Here is a 23,047-nt window from a genome sequence, read left to right as displayed (position 1 = left end):
GTGTAGTACCTACGATTCCTAAGGTGAGGAGACATCGAGGAGGGAGAGATGGGGAGCGATGAGGAAAGAGGAAGAGGAAACGGAGGAGGGATACAAAGTCTTGACATTTCGAAGATTGCATCTTCCTCCTAACGACAGAGAAAAAATGCTAAAGTACTGTAGCTGTAGCTTAAAGTTGAGCTTCATTTACAGTTCCCATACCTGTTAAATAAAAAAAATTTACCAGGTGCGAGGGGGACATGCGCTCAGAGGGTTCCTTACAAATTTGCTTACGTGTACAGGCAGTTCATCCATTCTGAGAATCGAGGTTCTCGACAATTTTTGCATGTTTCGATATTGATATTGCCAATAAATGGGTCCCAGGTATTCCAAGACTTTCGAGTATGTATCAGTTTCAAGTTTAAAGTCGGATAACAAATGACAGGAGAAATTTTGTTTCGTGTGATATAATTAAACACTGAGAATTTTCAGATTTTTTCGTTTGGTAGTAGTGTGAAATCTTACTTCGTGGAAAATTTCTCAATTCTAAGTCAACGAGAACTGCATAGGTTCTAATGAGTGAGTTTGCGAGTTTGAAAATATGTGACATGAATGGCCGTATCTTTTGATTGCATTAAATTACTAGTTACCGTTTAGTATACTGCCATGAGACCATAGACCTGAGAATGTGACTAATTTCAACTTTATACGTCTATCAGTTCTTGAGAATATAGGTTTTGAAGACAGACACACACACGAAGTGATTCTGTGACTTTCTTTTTTTCCAGTGACTTAGGTATGGAACACTCAACAGTATCGTACTACCAATCTGAAGCAGCAACTTCGACATAATGGTAGCTATAGAAGCAATAAACCAGCATTAACAGAGATTATACTGGCGATTACTGCGTGCGGCCTGCCAGTATCTGAGTGAAGTCGTAGATTAGGCGCTCTCCCCTGCTCCTGTCGCACTGCCTCTGCGACTTATCTTCTTCTCCGCACCCCAAGGCGACCGTACATGTGACTCCTGTTGAGTGCTCGTCGCCTTAAATGCGAGGTAACCGCTGCTGTAGACTAGGCGGCAAACGACACACAAAAACAGAAAACGCGCCCGCAACAGGTGTTCCAGGCTGACGGCTCCGAACAGCACTCCGCCAGCCGTTTCTGCGTGCGGTTTGAGGACTTTGGCCGTTCCTTAAAACGGAGCTGATCAAAGAACAAAGTCCAAGACGCGAGCGAGCAGTGATACAGCACAAAGTCGGGCGAACGTCGTCGTTGCCCTAGCAACAGAGGAACTCTTTCACACTCTTTCTGCTTGTGTCCAACATCCTGTAGCGTTTCTCTGTAGTGAAACAGATTTATTTACCACCTCGTCATGTTTATTGTCTAGTGGCTGTTGGAACCTGTGCTAACTACAACAGAAGTACCGAAAATTTATTATTTACTTCTACATCTATATACGTCCTCCGCAACCCCCATATGGTGCATGGTGGAGGTTACCTTGTACCAATGCTAGACATTTCTTTTCCTGTTACACTTGCAAATAGAGAGAGGGAAAAACGACTGTCTATACGCTTCCTTGCGAGTACTAATTTCTCTGTCTTCGCGATCCCTACGTGAAATATACGTTGGTGGAATTACTATCAACCTATCTTGTAAGCTTTTCATAATGTTGACTGCAATATACTCTCTGAAAGTCTGAAGTCAGCAGGGATGAAACAAGGGAAGCAAAAGTTTATCTCTAACGTCTGCAGAAACTGTACTGCATGTGAAGACAGTTAAGGGGGATGCAAGGGAAGTAGTAGTAGTAGTAGTAGTAGTAGTAGAGTTGCTCTCTACCAAAACTTCGCTTTTGTAGTTTTAATACGATATACAAATGACATAGAAAATGGGAGAATTACATGTAGTATTGGTAGGGAAATAAATAGAAATGAATACGTGAGAGAGGAACTAGGAGCGGACAACTATTTTTGTTTGTTTCTTCACAGAACCGCACACCCTTCAGTGTTAGTCCATTGTTTATTCTATATCCTTGTAAAATATAAATTGGATTTTATAAGTAATAAAAATTAGTTGATCGCGCAACTTCTATGCTGCTATGTAACCAAAGCAATTATTTTTCATTCAAGTACAGTTTACAAGCACAAACAAAAAATCCATCTATTCTTATTCTTGTTGTTGTCGCTTTTGTACTCAGTAGAAGGTTCTTAATGATGAAGGCAAAAATTTCCTGTTATTGTTGATAAGTGCTAAAGTTTATGAACAACAGATTTTATATAAGCTCCACGAGGTACTGAAACGATGTTCTATACTTTTTTGTTTTGCAGTTCTTTTAATTTTTCCTTTTTTGAGAAAATTGCATTTTCCTGTGATGTATGATAAATTTGATGTTTTTGTATTTTTATGACACCATCCCTCTGTTTCACGTTAAAAAAATCAAACATTTTCCTATAAAACCCGAATTAAATATTGAGAATTCAACTTTGCTATAAATACAGTAGTTTTAAGTAACAGAGGATGGTAACTATGTGAAATAAAAATATTCCATAGATTACATGGCCCTTTATATAACGTGTCTTAGGTTATAGACGGAAGTTGAATTTTCCGTTGCAAATGGAACAGCTGTGAACTGCTATGGATAAAGTACTCAATCTCCATTACATGTCCTGTTTTCTGTAAACGGACACTGAATTGATAAGCCTCTCTATATAATGGGTAGGATTTAAGTTCGATTAGCGAAGTTTTTTTACTTTTTTTTCTGTTGGAGGGAGAAGAAGCTACCATGCTGTGTCTCTTGCTGGCACGCTCTAGTTCCGGTAGAAGATATCCCCAGTATTTGGCTGTCCTAATTGTCACTTGTCCTCGGCCGACAGTGTAGAACGCAATGCCAGCTTTGGTGTCTCATTTACACTGCCCGTCTGGTGCCAGCTTTGCACGCGTCCGACTTTTTTTTTCAGTTCTGTAGGTGACCACTCCGAGAAACAAGGCGAACAAGTGATCAACCATACGCCTCACAACACACACACACACACACACACACACACACACACAAAATCGCAATTGTACATTTTTAATGAAGTAATATTTTTCCCAGCAGCGAAACGAACAAAGGCCTGTTTCCGCAAATGAGTTACTTCTCCAGTGTATTGGGCTCAACAATGAACTGGTCCATAATTTGCTCCTCTCCAGAATTGAATAAATTTTGCAGAGTAAAATTTTACTTGGAGTCTCCAACACTGACTAAAGTGAGAGGAACTGAATGCATGATCATTTGTTTGGCGTCTGCAAGAGGAGCACAAGAAGTCCGACAATTGAGACGGTTTGCCTGCAGAGCCGCCACACTGGCGGTTCCTCACATGGACACCGGCCAGGCGACCCGTGGCTGTTTTACAGAACGGAGCAGCTCTCACAGATCATCGTGGCACAGAACTGCTTATAGCTACCAGAAGAAGCAAGGGAATGGGAAAAAAACGCTTCCTGTTTCCAGGAATGGCCGTAGGACAGGTATACATACTTATAGGTCTGTATCGCTGACGTAAGTCTCTCTCAGAATTTTGGAATACGGTTTACGCTCACGGGCTATGACTCTTTAAGAAGAAAAAAATCTACTCTAGAGAAATTAACAGGTATCCCGAAGACGGATCTTGCGAAACTCAGTTCTCTCTGTTCGTCCACGGTATCTAGACAGGCGTAGACAGCGGCGCTCAAGTTGGTGGTTTTGTTTTAGGGCGCAAAAACAGCTAGCGTCATACGCGCTCACATCAATAGTGCGAAACACGAAGGCAAAGAGAAGAGTTAGAAGCGACTACACGTCAATTTCAGTCGACGGAAGGTAAGACATCTAAAAACAGGGACGTGGCGAAAAGTCTATAAAATACGTCACAGAGAAACGGACGTCCAGAACTAAAAATTAAATGTCCTCTGCCATATTGCTACGACGGATTAAAAAGTAAAACGCGATCGACAGCCAGCGCGTTGGCCACTAAAACGTCCGACAACTCAGACGCCAACACAAACGGGAACGGGAACGCAATCTGTTACAAAAAAGAACCTTCAGTCAGGAAATGGCTGACAGTTCCAAGTTGATGGTGAGCCCCTTGATATCAGGAAGGCATTTGGTACAATTACGCTCAGTCGTTTAGCGAAAAAATGTAGGCGCTTACTGTGCACCAGGCACAATTCGTGACCGCACTCAGCACTCCTTTAGAGAGCTGACGAATCCAAAGATTTGTTCGGGAGCAGACCGAGGAAGTCTGATAGGAGCGTTACTATTTACCATGTATATGAATAATCTGGTAGAAAGCGTCTGAAGCTCTTTACAACTGTTCGCAGATGATGCGGTTGTTTGTAAGATGGTAGCAACGCCAGAAGACATAGATTTTCAGAATGAGCTACAGAGAAGTGATGAATGGTGCAGGCTCTGGCAGTTGACCCTGAACGTAAAGAAATTTATAATTTTAGGAAAAGAAATCCACCACTGTGCAACAGTATTGGTGACAAACTCTTGGAAACTGTACCTACCGTAAAGCAGATCGGCCACATAAAACAAAATAATGAGAAAAGCAGTTGCCAGGCTGAGAATCACAAGAAGAAGCTTAACGAAGCCAAGCACTTAAATGTGAATTGCAGAGTAGTCGTGTAAATGAAGTGTAACTCGATCGATTACTCAGCACTACTTATCAGTCTGGGAGACTTACCATGTTAGTGATTTCGTTAGCGGAAAATATTTACGTCGAAACAAGAAACAAAATTTGTAATCATCTACTACTATATTATTCAAGAAGCGCTCAACTGAAAGTCACAAGGATATATATACTTCTCGCTTTGCAGTTGAGAATTTAACGTGCTCTGACAACTGCGATTTTTGTCAGACATGAAAATTAAATTTTCCATAAACGAACACGCTTTACATGCCTCAATACCGATATGCATTATCACAGGTGGAGCGAAAACCTTCTGTGGCAGATAATAAACATCTATATTCCAGTACAAAAAAGGAATTTTGCTTACAAACATTTATGGTGAGGAATAATGAAAATTTGGCTACTCACATGTGAACTGGTCGGAACTGTACGACACACTTAAGTCCGTCGCTTGAAAATTGACGTTATGGTCATAACTACTCACCACTAAGAAATGGTTATTATAGCGACACTGACGGATATTGGAAGAAAATAAAAATATTTGTAGAGCAGCCGCAGAAAGTAGCCCGCGTAACAAATTTGTACTCAAAATTTGGATTCACCGAGCTATCCCATTACAGTATTGTGCCCTAAGAGGTATGGAGAGCGTTTCCCCCCAATAGATCTCAGTCCGCCCTGTTCACCAGTAGTTGTGGTGCTTTTTGTCTGTGTTGGGTACTCCCCACGATTTGATGGCTACGGTATCGTTAGACACTGGCACACGTACGGCGTCTCTGAACAATCGATGTTCGACTCCCGCACGCCGTATGCGCACAACAGACAAATGGACACACTCGCCTCGTCTTTGATCCATCGTAGACAGGTGCCCCAAAACATCGTTCGTTCGCAGGCTCGGCGGCCGCTGCAGCTGATCGCGTGACGAACACTTCGGCGCTCGGGACGCGACTGACAGCCGCTACGCAGCCACGAGCCAGTGTGGTGTGGGGGCGGCGGAGGGGAGGGAGCGGGGCGCCACGCCATTGGCTGAGACCGCGGGAGTGTCTTCCGCGTGGCGCTGCGGACTCACGTGGCATCCCGGGTCTGGCGGCCGGCGTCTGACGTTGAACCGCATCCGGGTAGGCCGCCACAGGGGAGACACGCCGGCGCCATCAGAGGAGGCAGGCCTTCCAGTGTTGTCAACACCACATACGAAGGTCACTCGACAATTACACAAACGTACACCATCCGCCAAGAAAAGTGAAACAGTCAGAAGACATGACAGGCTATCAGTGTACACTATGTGATCAAAAGTATCCGGACACGTGGCTGAAAATTACTTACAAGTTCGTGGGGCCCTCCATCGGTAATGCTGGAATTCAGTATGGTGTTGGCCCACACTTAGCCTTGATGACAGCTTCCACTCTCGCAGGCATACGTTCAATCAGATGCTGGAAGGTTTCTTGGGGGACGGCAGTGCTGCACTGAGCAGAGGTACTGATGTCGGCCGGTGAGGCCTGCCACGAAATCGGCGTTCCAAAATATCCCAGAGGTGTTCTATAAGATTCACGTCAGGACTCTGTGCAGGCCACTCCATTACAGGGATGTTATTGTCGTGTAACCACTCCGCCACAGGTCGCCGTGCATTATGAATAGGTGATCGATCGTGTTGAAAGATGCAATCACCATCCCCGAATTGCTCCTCAGTAGTGCGAAGCAAGAAGGTGCTTAAAACGTCAGTGTAGGCCTGTGCTGTGATACTGCCACGCAAAACAAGGGGTGCAAGCCCCCTCCACGTAAAACACACACCACTGCCTCCAAATTTTACTGTCGGCACTACACACGCTGGCAGGTGACGTTCTCCGGGCATTGGCATACCCACACACTGTCATCAGATCGCCATACTGTGTACTGTGATTCGTCACTCCACACAACGTTCTTCCACTCTTCAATCGTCCAATGTTTACGCTCCTTACACCAAGCTGGGCGTCGTTTGGCATTTACTGGCGTGATGTGTGGCTTATGAGCAGTCGCTCGACCATGAAATACACAAGTTTTCTCACCTCCCGCCAAACTGTCTTAGTACCTGCAGTGGATCCTGATGTAGACTGGAAATCCTGTGTGATGATCTGGATAGATGTCTGCCTATTACACATTATGACCGTCTTCAACTGTCGGCGGTCTCTGGCAGTCAATAGAAGAGGTCGGCCTGTACGCTTTTGTGCTGTACGTGTCCCTTCACGTTTTCACTATCACATCGGAAACCGTGGACTTGGGGATGTACAGGAATGCGGAAATCTCGTGTAGAGACGTATAACAGAAGTGACACCCAATCACCTGATTACGTTCGAAGTCCGTGAGTTCCGCGGAGCGCCCCGTTCTGCTCGCTCACGACGTCTAGCGACTACTGAGGTCACTGATATGGTGCACCTGGCAGTAGGTGGCAGCACAATGCACCTAATATGAAAAACTTATGTTTTTTCGCTAAACGCAAGTGACAAGCGTTAAATAATAAAATAGCACCCGTTCTTATTTTCTGCGATCTATGTAAGGCACTTGAGTGTGTGAATCAAAGTATACTAGACGAACTGAAGTTTTATGGGACTAATGTCATATCTAACCAAAAGAATGCAGAAACTTTTACTTAGTAACTCAACCAATATCGTCCGGGGACATAATTCTGACTGCGGAGGAGTCACATGTTGATCCCCAAGGCTCAATCTTAGGTCCACTATTGTTTCTCATATTCGTAAACAATCTTCCGCGTAACATACAACAAGCAGAATTAGTCCTTTTTGCAGACGAGATTAGAGTTGTAATCAATCCAAGCATGCATACAGAAACAGAAGAAATGGTAAACAAAGTTCTTAGAACTGTCATTGACTGCTTTTCAGCGAGTGGGCTGACCCTCAATTTTAAAAAGACACAACATGAGGTTTTGCTCATCCCAGTGATAAGTTTAACACATGGTGAAAAAATGATAAATAGGATGTGAACTTCGAAATTTTAGGTGTACATATAGATGAAAACTCATAAAAACCTCAATTGAGCCACATTTGCTCTTCCAGTCCTAGCAAATCTTGGGAAGAGAAATGAATAAGTTGACATATTTGGCAAATTTTCATGCTGTAATGTCTTACGGAGTAACGTTCTGGTGTAACTCTTCTTTAAGGAAGAGAGTCTTCGTTGCTCAAAAAAGTGCCGTAACAATAACACGTGGTGCTCGCCAACTATCATCTTGTAGACTTCTGTTTAAGGAGTTGGGCATTCTGACTATTGCTTCACAGTATATTTATTCCCTCACCAAGTTTGTTGTAAAGACTCCACCACAGTTGAAAAGGAACAATGTTGTACTTTTAATGGCAATATCAGAGGGAAAAAGGACATTCATTAGTCCACATCAAGGTTGTCTAAGACAAAAACAGGGTGCACAATACTGCTACAAAAAATTTATTAATTACCCAATCGTTCAAATGTTTGACAGGCAGGGAAGTAGAATTTCAAAACGAACTGAGAAAATTTCTGCTCGACGTCTCCTTGTACTCTACAGAAGAATTTCTATTATTTTAATGTAAAAGGTGGTGAGCTGTAGTCACTAACTCACACCTGCATACTCCCGTTTCGTAAAACAAAGAGAGGAACCTTCGAAATGTTCAACTGAATTTGTGATGTGAATATAAAATGACTCGTTCCACATCATTACGATTAACATTGTAAAATGATCCATGGAACATGAAAGTAACTAATAACTCTAAGTTTGTACATGTGCACGCAATCTGCGAGTGTGTAAGTGATTAGAGTTGCAATTATCTGTGACGCATAAAAGGCCCACCGGAGTGCATTAGTGTTGTTCGTGTTTTTAGTGCTGTTATCAGGCCTGGTAGGGTATACAAGTTGCGTGAACAGCGTCAGATGCTGAGCGATCCCTGAAGGACTCAGATGGCGTATACTCGCGTGACAGAGCTTTATCAGTACCTGACCGAACTTTAAAGGGGTGATACTGTGAGTCTGAATTTGAGCGTCTAGCTGAATCGTGCAGTATCCAGATCTGTGGGGCATTTGGATGTGACAGGGGCCCAGTGTTGTACTGCAATAACTGGATGATGGGAGTTGGCGTACTCGTCGCCATTGGTCCAGTCGACGAGATTTTTCTTCCTTTTTTTTTTTTTTACTATGTCGTACTTCATAGATGTATTTCTGATGACGTAGAAAATTTTTATTTGGTTATATAGTGTAAACATGACGTGTGACTGTTTACTGTACTTTTTCTATACGAGTTCCTTATGTAAAGACTTGGAGATTTTTTTCCTGATGATGTTTCAGATAATTTTATTAAATGTATTGTGTGAAACGGACTGCAGTAGGTAGAAATGTTGTAACAAGTGTGGGGCGAGAGAGGTATCGACAGTTGTCGGGTGGAGGTGTGTGGCAGACAGTCGGAGAGTGGTGGTACAGAAGAAGTTCCGTCTACTGCAATGGTGTGCGTTAAACGCGATATTAGTAGCGGGCTTTCATGTCTTACACCGGTTTAAAATTTGACTTTATGATAGATATTCTAAATGGACGTTGTATTGCGCAAACGCTGTTGGTCTTTGCAGAACGATGCTTATGGCAGTGACAATGCACTGTTGAACAGACAGTATTGTCGTCTGTTTAGAATTGAGCTGCAATACATACACTGTGAATTTTATATTGCTCATTTTCTTGACTACGCTAAAACACTAACAGCCAATGTGGAATCTGAATTGTGTTGATACGTAAGTCACTGTCTTCGTGGGAACAGTTTTATCGTGACCGATGAATATTAATAGTAGATGGACTGTAACTTCGCAATTGGCAAATTATAGCAAATGGAAAGTTAATTTAAACACTTCATGTGGACTGGGCCAACCTAACGTGTGTGAAACTTGCAGTTTATGCACCAATTGAAGGTCATATTAGTTAAACAGTTACTTTGTTCTAGCCTACGACAAATGGATGCTACGCAACATGTTAGCACCGACAGCCGAAAGAGAATATTTTAATGTCAACGACACGACCATACTAACTTAGGATTCATATCAGAAACTTCGAACTGCTTTATCTCCGTCGCCACATCACGCCGACCAAGAACAGACTCAATACCATTTCTCTCTTCGAGATACTAACAATTGTAAACAATATAATTTCTTTTTGCTTTGTAATACACTATCTATGTTTCTCTCCGTAAATAAAAGTGATTGTTGACCCACCATTAACAGTAGTTATTGCCATTATTTATTTGTTTTTGCTTTTCGATGTATTTGTACTAGTCGTTGCGTGCGTTGTTTGTGTCTTCTGGAAGGGTGTGCTTCGATGTGTATACATAGTAGTTTAGACGTGCGCGTGCGTGCGCGTGCGTTTCTGTGAAATGTGTCGCCATTGGTTCAGGTTAGCGTATTGGAGGGAGCTTTGAATCTGACAGCTATCAAAGTACACCATCTTTGTTTACGTGCCACGGAATGTCGAATTTCCAGTCATTCATGTTTAGATGCAACTTTATCTGGGTTTAACTGTTACTGGTAGGCAAAATTACGACAGACAGTGTCCTTATTTATCAGATTAACTTCAGAGTGTTTTATTATTTGCACTATCAAAGGATTTTATCATCAGAATTTTAACAGGATTGAGAAACGTCTCATATAGAGGTTTGCTTTGAAGTTTCCAGAAGTAGAACGGGTTCTTGGGATTTATGCACTATTCATTTACTTTATGCTGTTTTTCTTTAAATACTTTCTGATTACAAATTCACGGCCATAGTAAAGTCCAGGAACCGTTTTCTTCACACTGTCCATCATAAGGGAGGAACGCACCAAACACCCGGTAACCTCTTCCCATCTGCGACTACGATTCGACAACAAGTAATCAGCTCCCTACAACGTGCTGTGTCGTCCAACACCGTTTGGTCAGAGACCAGCAGCAGCTGACAGACCAGGCCGCCAGCGCCGCAGCACAAACGGCTGCCTTCATAGTGGCACTACGGCCGGGAATCGCGGTCTGCTCATCGAGACGTCACGGTTCTGCACTCCCACGATTACCATCGTCTGCGCGTATGGCAGCGGCCTGGAGACAGGTCCCGTTTTGGAGAGGCACAGCAGTCAGACAGGGTGGCGCACCAAATGTGTTACCATTTTGTTTTTGAGTATAAACTTTATTGTCAATACAATCTGAATGGAACATATACTACAATGAAGAGCCGTCCGTAGAGACTAGTTCTGACTCAGCACACGCTCAATACGTCCACCATTTCGTTTCCTAACTTCCTTCAAACGAACACTGAAGTTAGTGATTACCCTACGGCACATCTCTTCCGTAATTCCACTGCAAGCTTGAAGAATAAGTCTTCTGAGCTCCATTAAATCACGTGGACGTTTCGGGAAAGTTTTTTTCCTTTAGGTACCTCCAAAGAAAAGAGTCACATGGATTGAGGTTTGGACTATTGGGGGGCCAATTTTGTCCGTCATAACTTTATAGTCAATCGATGAATTTCTTCAGATGTTTCGAGAACATACTTAACTAAAAGTAGTAACACACAGAAATAAACACCACTCCAAAACAAATGTTTGTAAATCGATATTGTCAAGATAAATACCTCCTGTACAAAAGCATATCTGTGGAGGACCTGTAACGTTACCTTTGTCAACGACATCTAAGAGCATCTTTGTAACTGTTCATTTATGTAAGTTATTCTAGAAGTGTACTGTGTGCTGCAAGTTGTGCGTGGTGTTGAACGTGGGTGAGACTCTGCACAAATGGACCATAAGAAAAAACAAGTTCTCTCAAATTTGGCGACTAGCTACATATAAAAATCTAACTAAAAATTGTCCTTTTTTAATAAATTGCAGTGAAGTCAACAAAACAAATCAGAGCCTCACACATCGAAAACATTGCGGAAAATGGTATAGGACAAAGAAATACACCCTTGAAAATGGGGATCATTTCCCGAAACGCGTCGTGTAAAACATAAATAAAAGAAAATAGTGATGTTGCTTTTATTATGTTTATATAATTTTAAATGCAGCAGTAGAACACCTCATGTAATGTTTTTGCATTTAACTCTGAATTATTGAAGCATACGTGTTCTTCCTTCACTGGACTGGTCTGGGAGGATTTCAGATGGTATACTGAACACGTCATCATTGGTAACGTAATGCCCTATACTCGGTTCTGCCGGTTTTAATGGCACAATTAATTTCTCTTGGTAGTGCGGTAGCGTTCTCGCTTCCCACGCCCGGGTTCCCGGGTTCGATTCCCGGCGGGGTCAGGGATTTTCTCTGCCTCGTGATGACTGAGTGTTGTGTGATGTCCTAGGTTAGTTAGGTTTAAGTAGTTCTAAGTTCTAGGGGACTGATGACCATAGATGTTAAGTCCCATAGTGTTCAGAGCCATTTGAACCAAGCCCTAATTTCTCTTAGTCATTAATATTTTAAGAAACCGAAAGTTTTTAACCGTATGTAATCCAAGTTATGTGCTGTACTTAGTTTAAGTAGAAATCACTTTAGAAAATATTTTAGATTCCTTTTCTTGAAAAAAATAATAATCATTTCGTTTACTCACAATTAATGCACTTGAGTTTTTTTTTTAAATAGTCGTTCATCGCAGGATTCACTGAATTAGGGTATAGGATATAAAAATATAGGAAACGTTGCACACACCAGCAAGCCTTGCGGAGTACTGACAAACATCAGTGCTGCACAGTAGAACAAGTGGATGTGGCCTCAATCGCGTCAGAACAAAAGTGTCTGCGGTAGACTGTCGTCTCTCCGTCGACATCGCCTTCTCGTTTCGGCCTCAACCAAAGCCTATCTCTGCTTGTCAACAAACACCGGCCATGGTCCAAATGGATAAGAATATAACTAAATATTTGGTCTTTTGTCGACGTATTTGGTGTGTGCTGGCATTCACCAAAGAAAGTCACATTCACCAACTTGAGTCTCCCACGGTAACATAAGGGGTCGTTACATCTAAGCTGACGGGGTTTCGAGTGCTACAGTGCGGGCTGTACAATATCGCAGGACACTGAAACATCTCGGTGCTCGCGGAGTATGCAGAAATGATTGTTCCGTTTTGTGCCACCAGGTGAAAATATAGGGCTGTAAACAGAGTGAAATGTTTCCTGTTTGACGTCAGTTGCTGTGTGTCGCTTGGCGACGCGTGTTGATTTCTATTGTGAAGTGACTTAATGTGAAGGGTTAAGACGGTTGAAGTTTCCCGTACGAGACACGGGGGCTAATGAGAAGAAAGACCCTGCCTGCTGGTGGAGTTTTTTTTTATAAGAAGGCAGAAACAGCAGTGCATCATTGCGAGAATAACGCCGACAGGAAAAGCGGCATGTTACTAAATGGGCCAAGGAATACGACGAAGAACTACGGAGTAACAGGAGGGTTAGCTGGTGCAGCACGCAAAGGGAGGCGGACCACTCCCGTGGCAGCAGTTTATGAAGTTAACTGTAGCTGTAACCGATCGCGCAGGACATGCTTCAAATTCTGCAGCCAGCTTCCGAGCTATGTCACGGGAATTATCTCTTCCCTACTTAAGAGTTCAAAATATTTTGCGCCGTATTTTACACTGGTATCGCTACAAGATTCAGAATGTGCACCGAATGAAATCTTCGGATATGCTACAACGCCGTGACTTCGGCCTTCCTCTTTTTCCTTTTTGCACGCATGGAAATGGATGACGTGTTGCCAGGTATTTTTTTTTCGACAGACGAGGCGCATTTTAGTCTGCACGGTGCCATGACTGCACAGAAATATCGCATATGTGGTTCTACTGCGCCACCTGTTGTGGAGGAGCATCCAGTGTAACCATCTTGTGTGACTGTGTGGTATGGTTTGACAAGCTTCTTCATTCTCTGTCCCTTTCCCGTCGAGGAGATGACACTTCGTGGGTCTGTTAGATGGACCTCCTTGAGCAAACACGTGATTCCAGCTTTGCACATGTCGCTTTCCAGGTGAAAGATTTGCTTCGAGAAACTTTCGGTAACGACCGCATCATCTCTAGGCTACTTCGAGATGTGTGGCCTTCCTAAATCCATGTAATTTCTGGCTGTTGGGCTATCTGGGAGGTCGTATCTACCAGACTCGATAGATCTGAAGGGTAGCATGTGACGATGTATCACTGATTACACCGGATATGCTGCGAGCAAACCACGCCGTGTTACTGATGCAACGTGCTGCCGAGTCAGTAGAACATACTCAACCCATGTTGTAACTCGTAACCATATCCTAATAATCATTCCAGAACCACCGTTACTACGTATTTGATTGTTCCTGCCCTTGCCCAGCGCCCACCAACACCATTATGACTACTTACAACGCGATATTTTCACCTGGTGACAGACGAACTTTCGTTGTTTTCAGTATGATCGGCGAGCGCACCGATTAATGAACATACCTACGATGTTTGAGCATTCTGCGAAATACATGATCCCCACTACAGTACTCTGAATACCGTTAGCTTAATTATAACCATCTGCACTGTATTGAAGTCCCAACGTCAAAAGTTCCATGGGGCTTTTCGCAGATCGTGCTGTCGTATAGAGAGAAGTCTCAATACTAGAAAACTGTACTGAAATGCAAAAGTCCTGCGGAGTATCTACGCTTGGTGCAGGTTTGGCAGCTGAGTCTCAACAAACAAATGTACGTGTTGCCAATACCAAGACAGAAACATTACGGTTGCACGACTGCAGAACAATAACTGCAAGGAGGCACATCCCTGGAATATCTAGGAGTGTAAGTACAGATAGTTTTTAAGTGGAACGACCACATAAAGCTAGTTGCAGGTAATCCTGCATCGCACGTCTCACTCCATCGGTCCAATGTAGCCGGGGTCTCCCTCTTATTTTCTGTCTCGCGGAGGTCTCCAGTGCCGTATAATTTAGAGGGCGTCTTTCTTCTAGTATTATTCTAGTATGTCCATATTTTGTTAGCAGTTTATTTTCAATTGTGTGAAAAATATCTTTTGTAACTCCCATCTGCTCATGCAGCTCTTCGTTTCTTATTTTGTCTTCTCTTGTTAACTCACAACTTCATCTCCAAAACTGCATTTCCACTGCGTTCCATTTCTTGCTACTGACCGTGGAGACTTCCCCCAATTCACCACCATATAGGGAAATGCCCTCAAATATAGTTTCGTGTATCCTCCTCTACAAATTTTTTGACGTCTCTTTGTTCTTCTCCGAGTAAGAACAGCCTATGTCTTTCATGTTACGAAAGCTTATAGAAGAATATGAACACTGGGGCACAAAAATTAACTTTACAAAGACTGAATACTTAGTTGTCGGAGGTACAGGAACGGATCTTCTCATGGATGATCGAGCTGTCAGGGATAGGCATTTCGGATGAAGGTGGAAGCATAGAGGAAAGGAAACACAGAATAGGAAAGGAAAAGGTGGCAATTAAGCAGCGGAAAGAGCATGCAGGTGAAATTGAACAGATTCGAACCCACACGCGGCTTACCAGCAGTCATTCTTCCCTCGAACCATTGATGTCTTTAACAGAAAAAGGGGGAAGTGACTGGTAGACAAAGTACCTTCGGCCACACATGGTAAGGTGACTTGTAGCGTGTAGATATAGATGAATATCTTCTAAATAAAAGATGATGTAAACTTTAGGCAATGTAACTACCGACTAGGACTACAAAGGTATTTTCAGCAGAGCCATCCCATTTTACGAGGTTATATCTCTTACACGGTTGCACATAAAGCCCTGCGGTACTTTTCGGAACTTTCATTTAGCTTTCACAGATATTCAGTGTGCCCTCCACAAGACTCAGCACAAACATCCAGTCGATAGACAAACTCGTCTCGTACTTGGACGAATATCGACTGCTGTTGCTAAGCGCCGTTGTAGTACACCCGAAGTTGTCGGAAGCGGAGCCACAGAGTCTGAGTCTTTCTCAAAGCCTCTCAAAAATTAAAGTAACTTACAGTGCGATCACACGACCTAGGAGGACAATGGTACCATACGAGATCCGTACCACATATCATCGACCCATCGTTGAGTTAACTCATTGCTAATAAAAACAGTTACGTCGGTGCCAGTTTTAGTACAGCGTCCTGTTGAAAAATGAATTTTTCGGCGGTGTCTCGCAACAATGGAAAATCCACATGTGCAACATATTCAGATAGATGATTCCTCTAGCCGTCTGTTCCAAAAAAAGAGAACGATTTGTAAGTTTTTTTTCGTGAACCACATAAAAGTTTGGAGAGTTTCTCTTGTGCTAGACTACGACTACATTAAATAGTTAATGATTACAATTACAAAGTGCTTAAATTGGAACGCTCACACTCATAAAAATGTGGGAAACGCAAACCGAAGACTGCGATTTACTGGCAGAACACCAGAAAGTACATCAAGCATACTAAAGTGGCTGCGTACACCAAGCTTGTCCGCCCTCTTCTGGACTATTGCTGTGCGGTGTGGGATCGATCAGATGGAACTGGAGGAGGATACTGAAAACGTTCAAAGAAGGGCAGCTCGTTGTGTGTTATAGCGAAATAGGTGAGAGTGCTACGGACATAATACGTGAATAGGGATGGCAATCATCAAAACAAATGCGGTTTTCGTTATGGCAGGATATTATCGTGAGATTTCAGTCACCAACTTTCTCCTTCGATTGCGAAAATTTTCTGTTGTCGCCCACCTACAAAGAGAGAAATGATCGTCATGATAAAATAAGAGAAATTAGAGCTCCACAGAAAGATTTAAGTGTTCGTTTTTCCCGCGCGCTGTTCGAGAGTGGAACGGGTTGCGAACTAGCTGCGATGAATCCTCTGCTAGGCACAATTTAAGTTGCAGGGTAATCATGTAGGTGTAGACGGCTGCAATGTTCCTCATATTCTTACGTTCTGATGGCCCACTTCTCCACGTACATGGAAATAAACGTGAAGGAAAGTTACATTCCACCTCTATCTCCAGAAAGAATGCACCAAAACTCTACACATTGTTATTTATCGCTATCGTGAAGGGGTTGTAGCACTTGAATCTTGTCTGCTTTTAAACACAGGCGTCGCCGTAAAACACGCCTGACACACGCACACGTGAGGAATGGTAAACTCTTGGCTCGCACGACAATTAGATATCTGTAGGCTACAGGCAAAACAGTGCTTAACGACCCCACGGACGAGCCCAGTGGATTTTCCCTTACAAAATAAGCAGGGTCTTTAACCATCTGGTGCCATGCTCGTATTCTTTGAACAGCAGGAGATTAAACGGCGTACTCTTGACTAAACCGCGTCGCATGCATGTAACTGAACTGTATGAACGTGAAAGACCTTTGTCGCCATATTACCACCATGCAGACTTGACGCACTTTGGGTTATGAAGAGGACAAATTGGCTACTCCAGAGAGACTTCTGCTGCGGAAAATGAACCGGTAACATTCGTTATGCTAAACTTTCAGTTTCGATGCATAGATCTAAATTCGCTCGAGTTTTCTATCTTCATTCATCAAGAAGGTACAGACTTTGAAGCACCCCGTATTTCATAGAGTTAATCTCTCGTCTTCTTCAGGGGTAATTGTGGGAAGCTGCTACGTTTTAACGTACAGTTTATGCTCTACCCCTAAAGGCACAGTCGGCTGTTTGAGCTATTATGCACTGCAGGGAGGGAGAACAAATTGGGAACGTTTGCGAGGTGGTTTTCACTTCGGCCATTTGCTTTAAAACTAAAATTCTAAACTTGGAATAGGACAATGTAATTTAGTTCTGGGCTACTGTCACTACAATTTACTGCGAAGGATGTAATTGTGTTCAGAAGGCACGGATTAAATACTGTTAGTGGTGGCGAGCTTACAGCTGTCAGAAGTAGTTTAAGGTCTAATGAAATTGAAGTAGATACTTCATGTGTGTTGGTGTGGGTAGAGGTTTTATTTGACAAACGGAAAATTTATCTATTAGTTCCTCTTGCCGAACCCTCGACTCATTTGATATAGCTATTGAACAATGTAAAGAAAACTTTAATGTCATTTGAAATAGGCATCTCACTCATACAATTATAGTTGGTGGCGGTTTGAACCTATCCATGGTGTGATGCAGAAAGTGCATTTTTAAAGTCGTTGGTAGGAATAAAACGTCGTCCGAAATCGTTCTCAGAAAATTATCTTGAACAGTTAAGGAAGTAACCAACTAAGTGTAAATGGTTGCGGAAACATACTTCACCTCTCAACAACAAACAATACTGAGCAAATACGGAGCATCATGGATACAGGGATAAGTGACAACAAGGTGGTTGTTATAAGGCTGAAAACCGCAATATCCAAACTCATCAAAAAATAAACGCAAAATACACCTATTTAAAATACCATATAAATTTGACGCAATCAGAATAGACTCCATTCCTTCCAATCGGACTATGTAAGCGTAGACCAGATGTGGTTTAAATTCAGAGAAGTAGTAACGACAGCAATTGAGAGATATAGTCCAAATAAGAGATGGTACTGAGCCTCGATGGTACACGAAACATGACAGCACTGCTGCAGAAGCAACGAAAAAAAAGCACGCAGAACTTAAAAGAACGCCAAACCCCCCAAGATTGGCGAAGTTTTACAGAAACTCGAAATTTAGTGCAAACTTCAATGCGAGATGCTTTTAACAGTTTCCACAACGAAAGTCTCGAAATCCGGTAGAAACCCAGAGAGATTCTGGTCGTATGTAAAGTACACCAGCTGCAAGACGCAATCAGTACCTCGACTGAGCGATAACAATGGTTATGTCACGGATGACGTTGCCACTAAAGCAGAATTACTAAAGACAGTTTTCCGAAATTCCTTCACCGAAGAAGAAAATATTCCAGAATGCGCATCGAGAACAACTGCAAACATGAATAATTTAAAAGTAGACATCCTCGGTGTAGCAAAGGAGGTTAAATCACTAAATGAAGGCAAGGCTAGTCCAAACTGTTTACCAGTCAGGTTTCTTTCGACGTATCTGATACAGTGGCTCCGTACATAGCAATCATATACATCCGCTCTCTGGTTGAAAGATCCTTACCAAAGAATTGGATTGGAAAGTTGCACAAGATTCACCAATATCCAAAAAAGAAATAAGAGTAATCCGCTCAATTACAGACCCATATCGTTAACGTCGATTTGCTGTAGGATCTTTTAACATATACTGTGCTCTAGAATTATGAATTAATTCGAAGAAAATGGTTTGTTAATAAACAGCCAACACAGATTCAGAAAATATCGCTTTTGTGAAGTGTAGCTAGCTCTTAATTCTCACGAAGTAATGAGTGCTATCGACATTGGACGTCAAACTAATTCCATATTTTTAGATTTCTAGAATGCATTTGGCATCGTTCTTCACAAGCGACTCCTAATCAAGTTTGTGCCTATGGAGATGTCTCAGTTGCGCCTTTGGATTCGTGGTTTGCAGTAACTGCCAGAAAGTCATCGAGTAAAACAGTAGTAGTATCTGTCGTGTACGAATGCATGCTTTCGCGGCGATATCCGTTAATAAAACACTCTCTGGTTTCAAGCGGCGTCAAGTGGTTTACTGCCCACGAACGTTCGGCTGAGATCTCCTCTGCCATTGTCAAGTGGATGACTGTCGTGTGGTTGTCGCTCCAGACGCGTTATACTGTCTATGGCGACCGCCCGTCCCGCTTCATCTCCCTCAACACCGGATCCCACGCTGTACTCAGCTGCAATCCACCGTCTCTACTGAAAGTGTTGTCACAATTTCTAATCTCTATGGCCTCGTTTATCACGCTATCCCAGAAGCCATTAGTCCGTTTAATAACAGAAGTCTCATCGAATGCAATTCGGTGTACGTTTTTCAGAGCATGTTCTGCTACAGCTGACTTTTCGGGATAGCAGAGACGCTAACACCTCTCATGTTCCATGCGGCGCTGTTCAATAGTGCGAATAGTCTGGCCGACACAGGACGGCCCACATCCACACGGTATCCTGTAAACTCCTGGCGTTCTGAGGCCTACATCGTCTTTCACAGCTTTCATTAGTTGCCGAATCTTTGCCGGAGGCCTGAAGATTGTGTCTATTTTACGTCTCTTCAGGAGCCGACTAATCTTCCCTGTTGTCGAACCACAAAACGGTAACGATGCAACCTGCTTGGTGTCTTCTTCAGAGGTCTAATTCCTTTGAGGCTTGGATGACACTGCTTGTGAGATCTGTTTGTTGTTATAACATTTTTCCTTAAAACTTTGCGTAAGTGGCTCAATAGACACAATCCGCATCGAATAGGACTGACAGAGGACGTCGAAAAAGTTCGACGAAGAGCAGCTCGTTTTATACTATCGCGAAACAGGGGGCAGTGCCACGAAACAATACCCTAACTGAGGTGGCAATCATTAAAAGAGAAGCGATTTACGTTGCGGCACGAACTTGAAGGAATTTCAATCACCAGCTTTCTCGTCGGAGTGTGAAAATATTTTATTGGCGCTCATCTATATAGGGAGAAATGATCATTATAATACAATGAGAGAAATCAAAGATCGCACGGAAAGATTTAAGAGTTCGTTTTCCCGCGCGCTGTACGAGAGTCGAACGGTAAAGAAATACCTTGGTGGTGGTTCAATGAAGCTTCTGGCAGGCACTTAATTGTGAATTACTGAGTAATTATCTAAATGTAGATAGATGAGAAAATGAAGCATGCGGAAAAAATGTCGGATTTCTATGTAACTTACACACACACACACACACACACACACACACACACACACACACACACAGCTGTGCAATTCTCTGTGGCAGGTAGGAACGCCAGCACAGTGCGTTGGTGTGGGTCGTGTTTAGTGGTGTTGTCAGGCCTGCTAGGAACACTGACATGTTGAGTGATCACGCAGGTGCCGTGTGCTAGTCTGAGACAGCATTATCAGCACCTGTGTCACTGTGAAATGGGCCTCATTGTGGTTCGGCATTTGGCCTGCTGGCCGAATCGTGCAGTGCCCAGGTCTGTGGGGCATTCGGATGTGAAGGCGGCTCGATGACCATCTGCACGAGAAAGCAAAGAGAGGCACATCCGCTGCCCAGGACCCAGTCTACCACGTCCAACACCAGAAGGGACAAACGCCGTGTTGTACACCGCGCACATCGTAAACCTCTCACATATACGTCTGCCATCCGAGAGCACGTAATGAACTCCGAGCCACATTCTAAGTCTTCCATTTCTTCAATGTTTTGGAGAGGCACAATGGTGTTTCTACTGGAGTCATATTGGATAATCGATGATGACTGAACTATGAGGGCACAACGAATATCCTAAGTGGGAACAATGCCCAATAACACAAGGCACGTGGGTGTATGAATTGTCTACGTGATGATGATGATGATGATGATGATGATGATGTACTCCAGTTGCCAGCAAGATCCCCAAAATCTGAGAGACCAGATCGGACGTGAACTCTGTTCCAGGGCCAGCATCCAGGATATCAAGATCGACTCAGAACAGTAATGCGGCAGCTTGCCTCAGGAGAGGACAGAACGGCTTTGTTACAGCCTTCCACACCAAATCGGTGCACGAATCTAGGCTAGAGGGACTGCAACACAAAGTTCTCTGTAAACTTTACGTGATTTTCTGATCACTGATGTAACATCACATACCCTCTAAACTTGTTATTTCGCTTCCTCCTCCCCTCCTGGGCGCTTCACCTTTCAGGTTCAATCTGTAATAACAGCGCCCTCACGGGATCACCACCTTGTCCCCCTGCGTCTGTCAGTCAGGCTGTTAAAAATCGCTTCTTCTCAGGGGCTGTATTGACATTACGTGATTTATGTAACTCACTGAGGTGTACGCCCCCTTTACGTTGTAAAACACTCAAGGTTCTAAGTCAATGCAGTCGAAAATACTGTCATTTATGCCATACTCGCAAACCACGGATCAAAACCTATAGGATACTTCCCGTTCACATAGAATCATGAAATCTGACAGGAAGCAAGGTTTCACAGTATAAGCAAAGGAAAAATCCAAATATTGTTAATTTATAATTGTATGACACGAACAAATACTGCTGTTATTTGTTATTCGACGTCAGACTTTAAATCAAAACAGTAACGTAGCTCTGTATTCGGCTTGACCGGATCGCAGTGATACATGTGAAACATCGCATGCTTGTTTCACAGGTTGAAACTCCTTATTTACGTGAACTGATCACTACTGGATATCTGAGATGGATAAATTACGAAACGCGTCATTAAGCAGTAAAGCCATCATCCCTTAGTTTCAAGCCGTGTTGACTATTAATCGATCGTAACTGTTTGAAAAATACGTAAAGGTTTTCAAATACCGCTACCACTTACCAAATCTGTTGACAACTGAACTATTTATTTAGCGACACATTTCGAGGTGATATATAAACAGGCTGTATTGACACTACAAACACTTAACCATGTTTGTGCAGATATGAAGGCTTCTTTACGTGACTGTCGTTACCATCGAGCGAGGTGGCGCAGTGGTCAGCACACTGGACTCGCACTCGGGAGAACGGCGGTTCAATCCCGCCTCCGGCCATCCTGATTTAGGTTCTCCGTCATTTCCCTAAATCGTTTCAGGCAAATGCCGGGATGGTTCCTCTGAAAGGGCACGGCCGATTTCCTTCCCCATCCTTCCCTAACCCGAGCTTGCGCTCCGTCTCTAATGACCTCGTTGTCGACGGGACGTTAAACACTAACCACCACCACCGCTGTCGTGATCATCTTTGCTACTGTGGCGTGTCAGTTTCCTTGCAGTGTGATGAGACGGATCGCTATTTCCACGGCCGTTTTGGGCTTCTTCACCATTGTTTACACTTTACAACGGTGTGTTTGAAGCACGATACATGAAACAAACAAGCAGTGCAGAACAAAAGATCTTATAACAAAGATTATTAGAGCAGTCGTGCAAAGGAGCCTTAACATGTGTTTGTAAAAATGGTTAAATGTTTTTGTAATGCCAATATAGCATGCTGTATCACGTCGAAACACGTCGTTAAATAAATAACTGTTATCAACAAATTTCGTGGCTGGTAGGCGTATTTGAAAACCTTTTCATTGAGTCTTTCCTTGCCTGATGTTTGACTTGAACCATTGCGACCTAGCTGTCCTGAATGGAGAACTACTGATTATTTTAAAAATATTATTGAAATTGAAAGAATTTCGGAAATCTTGAAACCCCTGGAACCGATACCTTGCCAGTATAAAAAGCTGACAACAGGCAAAAATGGTAGAGAGTGGCGATTACGGGAATGGATGAATTGTCTATACACACAATTAAGTTTGGAAGGACCCCTCACAGCTCGGGTCCTATTAGCAATTGGCCCATTTTATTTTTGTTAGGCAGTGTAACTCAAAAGGAACCGTGGGACTGCGCCTCCAGAGGGAACATGCTTGGAGGAAAAAAAATTTACATATATATATGCACGAATGTTGCGTATGTACCTCTATAAATACATGGCGGACTGAATACCAGGTAAGACATCAAGCAGGTCGCA

The 23,047-nt window shown here is 43.0% G+C and overlaps 1 protein-coding gene across 3 annotated transcripts in view; it reads right to left on the bottom strand.

Annotated features, from left to right (window-relative positions):
* The window catches only part of LOC126284897 (organic cation transporter protein), a 442,131-nt gene that overhangs the window by 160,798 nt on the left and 258,286 nt on the right, over positions 1–23,047 (bottom strand). The window contains exon 1 of one of the 3 annotated variants that reach the window (XM_049984157.1): positions 5,460–5,785. The exons of the other annotated variants lie outside the window; for them this stretch is intronic. Within the exon in view, the coding sequence (XP_049840114.1) occupies positions 5,460–5,642 (183 nt within the window). The 5' untranslated portion in view covers positions 5,643–5,785. Of the gene's footprint in view, positions 1–5,459; positions 5,786–23,047 lie in introns of those variants that run through there. 3 annotated transcript variants of the gene reach the window in all.

This window comes from Schistocerca gregaria, chromosome 8, assembly GCF_023897955.1.
Source record: "Schistocerca gregaria isolate iqSchGreg1 chromosome 8, iqSchGreg1.2, whole genome shotgun sequence".
Taxonomy (NCBI): domain Eukaryota; kingdom Metazoa; phylum Arthropoda; class Insecta; order Orthoptera; family Acrididae; genus Schistocerca; species Schistocerca gregaria.
Note: the sequence above shows the minus strand (reverse complement) of the source record. Positions and strands in the feature narration are given on the sequence as shown.